This window comes from Puntigrus tetrazona, chromosome 17, assembly GCF_018831695.1.
Source record: "Puntigrus tetrazona isolate hp1 chromosome 17, ASM1883169v1, whole genome shotgun sequence".
In the NCBI taxonomy this organism is placed as follows: domain Eukaryota; kingdom Metazoa; phylum Chordata; class Actinopteri; order Cypriniformes; family Cyprinidae; genus Puntigrus; species Puntigrus tetrazona.
This window is the reverse complement of record NC_056715.1, coordinates 14,734,582-14,744,672: the sequence shown is the minus strand read 5'-3', so window position 1 is coordinate 14,744,672 and position 10,091 is coordinate 14,734,582. Positions and strand designations below refer to the sequence as shown.

At 38.2% G+C, this 10,091-nt stretch overlaps 1 protein-coding gene across 3 annotated transcripts; it reads left to right on the top strand.

Annotated features, from left to right (window-relative positions):
* The first annotated feature begins 4,124 nt into the window (after positions 1 to 4,124).
* Positions 4,125 to 9,512, top strand: colec11 (collectin sub-family member 11). Of its 3 annotated transcripts, XM_043263804.1 has the most exons (8): positions 4,500 to 4,515; positions 4,743 to 4,860; positions 5,237 to 5,367; positions 6,257 to 6,328; positions 6,690 to 6,761; positions 6,852 to 6,905; positions 7,033 to 7,128; positions 7,345 to 9,512. In XM_043263804.1, exons 3-8 carry the CDS (start codon positions 5,238 to 5,240, stop codon positions 7,767 to 7,769), a joined length of 849 nt encoding a protein of 282 aa, XP_043119739.1. In that variant the 5' UTR covers positions 4,500 to 4,515; positions 4,743 to 4,860; position 5,237; the 3' UTR covers positions 7,770 to 9,512. The 3 variants fall into 3 exon arrangements, with proteins under 3 accessions (XP_043119740.1, XP_043119741.1, XP_043119739.1); XM_043263805.1 differs by having other exon boundaries at positions 4,125 to 4,860; positions 7,360 to 9,512; XM_043263806.1 differs by having other exon boundaries at positions 4,132 to 4,860; positions 7,378 to 9,512.
* Positions 9,513 to 10,091: the final 579 nt, after the last annotated feature.

The window sequence follows — 10,091 nt, the reverse complement described above, 5'->3', positions numbered from 1 at the left end:
GTTTTGCAACTTGTCTCCTTTGTGTTGCGCCTTGTTTCCATTGCGTTGTGCTAATTTCATAGCGTTGTGTGGCGTGCACTACTGATTCGAAAGCACTTCTCCAACAAGAAACTTCACAAGTTTTGTGAGAGAAATACAAGAGAACACAAACGCATTTAAAAACGATTTTTTTCTCCCATTTAATTTTTTTTCATCCCTTTAGGTCGATTGCACAGAGACGAGATGTAAACAAATATATTAACATGTTTTTAGTGTGGAAAAAATTGATTGCTAACCTTTTCTGCGTAGTTATATCCAATTTATGACTTTGTTGCCAGGACAACACAATGCGGATAACACTAAAATGGCAGTGAAACAGGCTTTACGGCTCGAATAAAACACAAGTTTTAACAGATGAATTAATGTAAGTGCTTTTTCAAAATGATACGCTTCGCATTTCTGCTGTTAAATTATCCATAAATTGGCCCCATTTACTTCCATTGTGAGTGCCTCATCGTGACCTTGTGTTACGAGGGAACATTATGCCGCAAATGCTGCTGATTGAGCATAACTCATATTGAACCCAAAATCTGAAAGTCATCTTCTCCGTATGTCCCCGCTGTTCGCCCTCTTTCCTTTTCTCTCTCATTCTTTCTCTATTCTTTATTTATATGATGACTCATCAAGGCACAGCTTCACCTGAAGGTTTCTGCAGAAATGATATATCAAACGCACGGTCCCCCAGATCTGTCAGCGGCTCACCGGCAGCTAATATCCTGGCTCCAGATTTAGGTATTGTGTCTACACTGCAAAGTAATTTTGTGTCGAGTCATCAGATGTAAGATAAGCGCTAAGGTCTCTGTGAAAAGTTTACAATGCCACAATAAAGCGCCATTATCATGTCGGAGGGAAATCAACTTGGAGCTGACGAGCAATTCCTCGAGGCATCAGAATTCGCCGCATGTCGTTTTCATGAACGAGAGGGCATGCCTCTGAGGTAACGCTTTCAGATGAAAGAGCCCTTTCCGTTCCTTCAAATAAATGGATGTTTCTGTGGGAGCATGTAATGGCTCGTGCCTCGCATTGTGGCTGGTGTGAGGTTGTAGGACTTTGACTTCATTGATATTCTGATGATTTTTCCGCTGTGTCTGAGTAATATGAAAATGCAGTCAGTGAGTAATCATGTTTTATATCAAGACCAAACACAGCGCGTTTGGTCTTGAAACCACAAAACACACACACACACACACACACGCACGCACGCACACGCACACACACACACACACACACATACTTAGACGGTGACCACACATACACTTAGACGTCATAAAGCGTTTCACGTGCCAGTGCACATTATAGCGATGCATCAAAATAAGAGAAAGAAGAACATAAAGGAAAAGCACATATTTATAGGTGGGATTCATGTATAATACAGTTAAATAATCTGAAAATACATGTCACACTGCAAAATCATTTCTTATTGATTGCTAAAGGCAATAATAATAATAAAAAATAAAGGACAGCTTTAATAGAGCTATTATGGTAGACAAGTGACTTCCATTTATGAATATAATACTATCTTACACACACACTATGTATTCATATTTATTAGTAATTACAATTTCTAAATATTTTACCCTAATTGAAGCGGAGACATATTATGAAATAACTAATATTATGTAAAAATGAATCTACTTTAGTTTGACGGATCTGGGGCAATATGATCTCATGCATTAATAGCTATAAGAGTTATTGTCTTATTGCTCACTGTCTTCCATAATGGCTTTTGTTTCCCTCTTGCGCTTGAAATAGCCCTCATAGCACATAATATACACGTCTGACTGTGAACACGAGGCATATTGTGATAAAGAGACCTGCGTAATGTGGAGGTGTAGGAAAGAGAAACACGCAGATGAGCCAAGAAGCTTAATGATACTCTATATGCATGTTTTATTAATGGTTTAAATCTTTCTGTGCAGCGTTCTGTCATGCAAACGTAAGCTACATGCTTACATACAAGTCTTTTTTCTGTATTAGACAAGCAAACAAAATATGCTGTTGATTAATAAATATTTTCCGTTCTTGTTGCGCATCAATACAGGGCTTCTAAAAGCACGATGTCCGGGTCACTGGGATTCATTTGATTAACAAGTAGAAGTTGGCACCCTTGCGCGGCGTGATTTATTCAGCCATCTTTCGAGAAAATAAGTGCCTTTAATGAGCTGAGATGGTTGAATGGGCGTTAAGTCCGACGGCTGAGCCGCCTGCCAACCTCCTGATCCTGACACAGCACAAAGTGCCATCCTTCTGAAGGTGCCCTTAAGTCAGACAGGCCTCTACGGCTGTCATGCTCCGGTGGTCAAGGCTTCGTCCTCCCCGGGCTCTGATCCACAGAGGGCTTTTAGCCTTAGTGGAGCAGAATACAGGAGCAAAACATCCAACAGCACACTTTTTAAATTCAGACTTTATCCTCGTCCTCTCCGGTTCAGAGACGGGACAATGTCAGGCGAAACAGAGGGGGTTAAGATATCGTTGAAAGAAAATAAAAAGGTTAACCTTTTTGAATCTATTTTCAGGATACGGAGATATAACAGGACATTTCTTTCATTTTGTTTTCACATGTGCATTATACACTTATAAAAGAGATGATTATTTCGATAAAATGTTTTGAATAATAATAATAATAATAATAAAATCACTAGTTATGTCATAATTAATTATATAATAATCAAAATCGCTAGTTGTGTTTGTTAACATTAGTTAATACACTGTGAACTAAGAATGAACACCTGTATTTGTGTTATCTAACATTAACAAAGATTAATAAATACTGTAATATGTCTCGATTATTGTTTATGTTAGTTAATACATTAATGTTAACAAATGACACCTTATAGTAAAGTGTTACCATAATAAATAAACAAATACCTAATAAATAAAGAAATAATAAACACCTTTTAGTTTCTTCTACCTTTTAGTAAAAACTTCTAATATTGCAAACGATTTTATTTAAAATAAATGCAAGTTTTTTTTTAATGGTTTTATTTGAGTAGCCTTCTGTTCATCAACGAACCCTGAAAAATTTCAACACTGATCATAATAAGGGTTGCGTCTCAAATCCGTATATTATATTTACGTGAATCCTGTAGGATCACTTCACACTGAAGTCTGGAAAATTCAGCTTTGTAGTCATAGACACAAAGAGATAACATCACAAAATCATATTGACCCAGCATTTTTGAATGTTAGTGTATGGAGTTTATTTTGTCACTATGTGATATTTCGACACATTTAAGGGCAGAGTGTACTCCATGTGGCCCCATACCTCCAGAAATAAGATCATTGTCTTGGGCATGCCGTGCCACTGCTGAAGAGCTGGGAGTCAGACTGACAACTGTGCTGCAGCACAATTTCAATTTCAAGGAATTGATTTTTTTTTTTTTTCTCATCAAGTTATCATGTTAGTTTTTGTTACCAAGGGAAGGATATTCCTTAGCAACACACAAGAAGAGCCCCAGAGCTCTGGAGATGAATGACACCTTAATGGTTTTATTAAGCTTGTTTATTACTGTGAATATAAATAGCGGTGCATGTAGATCTGATCCTCATTGTCAGTTACTGGCATGTGACTCATTTGTAAGTGCAATGCAGTTATGGGAAATTAATTGTAAGGTTTCTAGAGCAACACAGAAAAACATTTCATAATTCAGATAGTTTCATTTAAATACAAACAACTAAAAACATTATTAACAGCAGTCGCAAGCAAATAAAACACAAATCATTACAAGACTAAGAAATTAAAGCATTAGGAATATATAATATATGTTAACTAATAGGACTTTGTAAAGTGTTATCCCTATAGAATATTATATTATATTATATTATATTGTGTATTATTGTGACACTTTAAGATGGTTAATTATTAATGCATTAATAATAAGCAATGCATTTGTTAAACTATTAATTAATTATTTTTTTATATTAGTTAATAAAAAAAAATCTTACTTTTGTTGGTCCATGTCATTTCAGGTACATTACATAACATAAACATAAAAATGTAATTTTTAAAAAATGTAATAGTAAATTTCAAAACTGACTATGATAAATAAAAATAAATAATAGAATTTAAAAATTTGTCATTGGCGGTTGATGTTATCAAATGAATATATAACTATATTATATAATATATAGCAATATATAACTACAATGCAATAATAAATGCTAACTAATGGGACTGAAGTGTTACCATTATATTGTAAAGTTTTACCAATATATTAAGTGTTACAAATAATATTATATAAAATAATATGATATTTTTTTTTGCTCATTACACAGGAAAATGTTAGTTTTTCTGGATTTTTCCAGATGAAATTCCAGCAAATATTTACTGCCACCCTGTGCGCCGACACACAAACTGCATCATTTCCGTTCCCAAGTTTTCCTCGTCCTGGCTGACCTCAAAATGAAACGAGTTTGTGGTTTCTGCTCAGTTATATTGCAGCGCATTATCACGTCAAATTGCACCTCAAACCTATAGTAATATAATTAAGTTCCCTTTCTACCTCGGCTTCTATACTATCTCAACTCAAACGTGCGAATGCCGGGAATGCTTCTGATGTGTAACGGCAAGGAATGCGTTAAGGGTTGTGCTGTCACTGACCCTGATGTTTTTCCATGGAGTTATCAGAGAGGAGTGCTGCAGAGCCGCTCTTATCTTTGTGTTTACACGTACTTGTGCTCACTCTCAGGCCTGTGTCTTGCAGGGCGTGTGAGATGAAAAATTTCAGAGAGACCACCAGTGAGAAAACCACCGATAACTCACTTGGATCCATATACAGCCTGAGTCTGCTGCATATAGCGGGCTTTGAAATTCAACAGAAGGTAAGTCCATTTCATAAGCAATACGCCGTCCAGCGGGTGGCACAGACAACAACGAGACGGCTCAGACGTTACCTTTAAAGTTGGTGTGTATTGGAGACGTCACAGTGTGACTGTTTATTCTCTAGTATTGACTTTGAAATGAAGGTGGATGGTGAGATTGTTTGGGGGGGGGAAGATGGATACGAACTACTGTGAGCTTTTGCGTATTTGCTTTGAAAAATGGTGTTGACTATGATTGCTTGTGCTTGTGTGTCACAAGACCGGCTGACTGTGGAGATGATTTTTTTTTTTTTTTGCATTTTATGAACTGTTCAACGTGGCATTGGGTGTTGGTGTTTGATTGTAGACGAACGTAAATGTTGCGTTATGTTTCCAGTATGGGTGAAGAAAAGCTGGTGGCTTGCATGTTGGTCACTGTGTTAAGTCTGACTGTAATGAGGTCAGTTTATGGTCAGCACATGCCAGAAGAACCGTGCTCGGTCCAGATCCTCGTCCCTGGACTCAAAGGTACTGCAAGCAATCACCACATTATATCGTACACACTAATGGCGCTTTTAATGTTGTGCTCAACAAAGCCGTGTTTATATTAAAAGTAAAGTAAAAACTACCAAACGTTATTACGGTTTAGAATATCTATTTTGATATATTTGAAAATGTCATTTATTCCTGAGAAATTTCAGCTTCATTACTCCAGTGTTTCCTGTCACATGCTGATGTTTTTTTTCATGCTGATATTTATTTTTATTATCAATGCTGAAAATAATTGTGCTGCGCAATGTTTGTCTGAAAACCTTGATGCAGTGTTGCCAAGTCTGTGGGTTTCCTGCAGAGTAAGGCTACTTTAACACTGTTACGGTGGCTTGTTTTTCCTGTGCTTGGTTTGAAGCGATCCCAATAAAGTGATATTTGATACAAATGCAGATGTTACCAGGCGAACCTTGCATTTTTACATTTATAGAACTTGATGATTACCCGAGGACCCCCATTAAAACGCCATATGGCTAGTTTTGGGCTAGTTTTTAGTAGCAACTTGGGTGGGTTTTGTTGTGAAAACCTGGCAATCTTGGCATGATACTTTTTTTTAATTCATAGAAATTCAATAGAACAATATTTGGAAGAGATCGTAAATGTCTTTTAAAAACAGATTATAAATGTCTTTACTGTCACTTTTAATAGATCTAATAAGGATGTAAGAATGTAGAATAAGGTAATATAGAATAAGGAATTAATATGTGCTTAATTACTACTAATAAATTGCTAAGCATCTAATAAGCAACTAGTTAAGAAATAGTTTACCGAAAATCACAATATACTCTTACTGCAACAATATTAAATATAATTACTTAGAATAGCTTTGTCTGCGCAAGTCTATGACTCTCTTTGTGTATTTCTACAGGTGACCCAGGAGAGAAAGGGGAGAAGGGAGCACCTGGGAGACCTGGGAGAGTAGGGCCACCTGGAGAGCCAGGTAACTCTAAACCGTGTTTTGAGAGCTTAATCGAATTCCATCAGTGCTTTTTAATTACTATCCACTTACATGGTGTTACATGACTCAAGTTCTTCACGACCTTGCAAAGAAGTTTGAGGTGGTAAACGAATTACAAAACTTATAAACCAAGTGACCAAACAGGGAGCCGCCAAATTACGTACACGCACAGGGCCCCTGAAACTTCCCTTATCTTGCTTTTAAATAGCTGAGTTCATCTGAGCCAGTGTTGACCAATCAGCGTATTCGTAAATGCCTCAACGTCCTGAAAAACAAGGAAATTAAACTTCATTCGGGGAATTACTGTATTATTTGGTTCATATCCGTATGCATTCTTTTCCAGGTTCCCCTGGAGTCAAAGGCCAAAAAGGTAGCACTGGACGCTATGGTAAGATGGGTCCCGCTGGACTCAAAGGTAAGCTTGAGAAAGAAATTGCAGTTCTGAAAGTAATCAGGCTTGTTTTGTCTAACTGCTTAATAATGCAATAGGCGTCTTTTTTCCTAGGTATAAAAGGTGATATGGGAGATCCAGGACCCAAGGGCCCAAATGGAGAGCCAGGTATAGGCTTTTCCGAAATAGAAATTTTCAGTTCATATCAGTTGATAATTGGTTTGAACTCATTAGGAACCAGTTTAATGCTTGGACTGCTCATGTGAATGGTCTTGTATTTAATTTGTCTCCTCAGGCGTCCCCTGTGAGTGCGCACCCTTACGGAAAATGATCGGTGAAATGGATATTCAAGTGGCGCAATTAACCAATGAGCTGAAGTTCATTAAAAATGGTATGTCCGAAAGAGAGAATGAAGCAGTCTACCAATGTTTATGAGATTACAATAACGTGATGCTGTCAAGTTGATTCATACAGTTGTTCATTTCGATATGCAGGGTGATTGCACACAGACAAAAGTATTTACCCATTAGCCAGAAGCTCTTTTGTTTGACTGTCAGAATGCACTTGTGTGAACGCTGGCTGCTGCCGTGTGATTATAGAAATTCAGATCCTCATTTTTCAGCCCTGCCTTCCCCCGCAGCTGTCGCTGGCGTCAAAGAGACAGACAGCAAGGTCTATCTGCTGGTGAAGGAGGAAAAGCGCTACAGGGACGCGGAGGTGTTCTGTCAGGGGCGAGGGGGACACCTGGCTATGCCCAAAGACGCGGCGGCTAACAGAGCCATCGCTGGCTACGTCACCGCAGCTGGCCTCAGTCGAGTGTACATCGGCATTAATGACCTGGAGCGAGAAGGCCACTTTGTGTATGTGGAGCGCTCACCCATGTCCACTTTCAGCAAGTGGAGGGAGGGCGAGCCGAACAACGCTTACGGTGACGAGGACTGCGTCGAGATGGTGTCTTCAGGAGAGTGGATTGATGTGGCTTGTCACGTCACTATGTACTTCGTGTGTGAGTTTGACAAGGACACCGTATGAGCTTCACTACCAATCTAGAGGGTTTCGATCCCATTCCTCGCACCCCGCCGCTCTGCATTTTTTGTATGTTTCTTTTTGTTAACCCACCTGACTCTCGTTAGAAGAGGGCTCCGTGAATGAACTGTTTTCCCATCAACATGGTCCCTACACGGTGTTCGTTGTCCTCTACTACCTGAGCAGGGGAAAAGTTTACTTCACTTCGGAACATTAATTCACAGATTTGTGCAATAAATAAACGAATATGATTTCACTTACGTCTCGCTAAAGACGAGTCACTCGTATAGTTTTGAATGGGGAAAAGCGCAAGGTTTAAAATGGTTTAAAAGTTAATCACAAGAAACCCCGCCTTCCAAATAAAATAGCCAATCGCTGATCTGCGAAGTTATCCGCATCACCGCATCTGTCCTTAGAAGTTCCGGTTGCTATGGAAACAGTCAGCATTCTGAGACGTGTGAAACAACAATTATTGCACGGTTGTTGTTAGATTTCATTGGTGATTTCAAATATGCAATTTAATCATAAGCTTAGCGATCCGTTCGGGAGAATTCGATGTTTCCCAACACAAAGAGATAGGAGGTGCACTTGGATGCCCGAGAGGCGTTTCAAAGATGGCCGCCGAGTGACATGATTTGTCTTAAAGAGACTTTGGTCTCGCACACTTCAATGCACTGTGAATGGAATGTGGATCCAGTTGTGTGCACTTCGTAGGGCACATACGTTCGAATAGAAGAAACGTTTGAAGCGACAAGAGATGCGTACAAAATGAGCAGAGCGGTGGGGCGCGAGGACTGGAGTTGAGAATCGCTGCTATGGGGGAAAAGTCCATTTAGACATGTTTATAACACTCTGGGTTAATGTAAATGCAGTACTCCTACATTTTGTCATCTTTGGCAACGCTGACAGCAGTGTGACATGCAAGGCGTCACGTAAAGCCGTTTAAAACAACATTTAATTATTATGATTATACACAGCAGTCCCAAAGTTTAGGGTCAGTAAGGTTTTGGCTGTTTTAAGCACTCACCAAAGCTGAATTTATTTGATCAGTTAGCAGCTAGCAGTTAAACGTCACTCTTTAGCGTCACATGCTTCAGAAATCATTCTTACAAGCTGAATTGCTGCTTAAGAAACATTTCTTATTATCAGTATATGTATCAATGTTCAAAAGTACAGCATTTTATAAAAAAAGATGAATGTATTCACTATCTTGTTGTTTAAAACTGTATATCAATTGATAGACTTTATGAAAGGTACTTTTTAAAATGTTTCTTTTGTTTAATCACCCTGCAGGAATATATGTTATACAGATCTGTTAACATGCAAACTATTCACTATTTACTGTTAAATATTCACTCTTTCTTACTACTTTCTGTTTTACCTTTCTTCCCAATTCAGATTTGAATTACTTAGTTTATTATTAGTTTCCCGAATAGGATTAGCGTACTTACAGAACTAGCAAACAAGAGTAGATTTACGTAACACAGTCTTCTAGACTGTATGGTTGAGGTTAGAAACTAATGGGCAGACATTTTATTCTCCCCAGTAAAATGACTGAAATGGCTGTCCCAGTTTACCAGTAGTGCATCTTCCCATTTATTTAATGCATTATAGGCAGAATGGAACAGTGTCAAGGTGACGTAAGGATCAATAGATGGTATTATATTGTATATGCCCATCATATTAAGTCGTTTTATAACCTTGCCAGGTCAATAGATGACCGAGCGTACACACGCATAGAATACAGTACACATGCCCTTATGGCTTACATCAAATAATACCATTATTTGGTTTCTTGAGAATGCACTTTTTAAACTGTTCCCACTAATTCTGCGCAATGTCATTAAATATGGTAAATTATTTCAAAGCATTTATTATGCCACATGCATTTCACGTGACTTCTGAATCATTTAATAAATATTTGTATATGATGATCAACAGGCTTTATCTTAAAACATTCGTCGTCCCTTTTTAGTATTTCGATGGATGTGTTTTCTTTTATTTTAAATGTAGCAGTAAAATTCCTCACTCTTTGAAACGTTAACGCCAGTGTTAAAGTAGTGATGTGTCGCTCTCTAGTGGTCACGTGTGGTCACCTTGATCATTTGCTGCGCTTACTGTATGTGCTGGCGAGGTCAAGCCGTCCTAGAATTAACTATGCATGAAAATATAACAGCAGGCAGGGAATCTGATTAATTTGGTGGCAAAGTGGCAATCTGTACACCTCTGTTGCACGTATAACAGTGTTTTCCTCATAAATCGTTAAAGACGGAGGGTGCTTGAATTTCATAATGGGTCTTTAGAGTGAACTTCACAAACATAATCAGG

Excerpts from the sequence above, each read along its gene's own strand:
- colec11 (XM_043263804.1), top strand. The coding sequence starts at position 5,238 with ATGGGTGAAGAAAAGCTGGTGGCTTGCATGTTGGTCACTGTGTTAAGT. Across the intron at positions 6,329-6,689 it reads AGGGCCACCTGGAGAGCCAG|GTTCCCCTGGAGTCAAAGGC; the intron begins GTAACTCTAAAC and ends ATTCTTTTCCAG. Across the intron at positions 7,129-7,344 it reads GCTGAAGTTCATTAAAAATG|ATCCTCATTTTTCAGCCCTG; the intron begins GTATGTCCGAAA and ends ATAGAAATTCAG.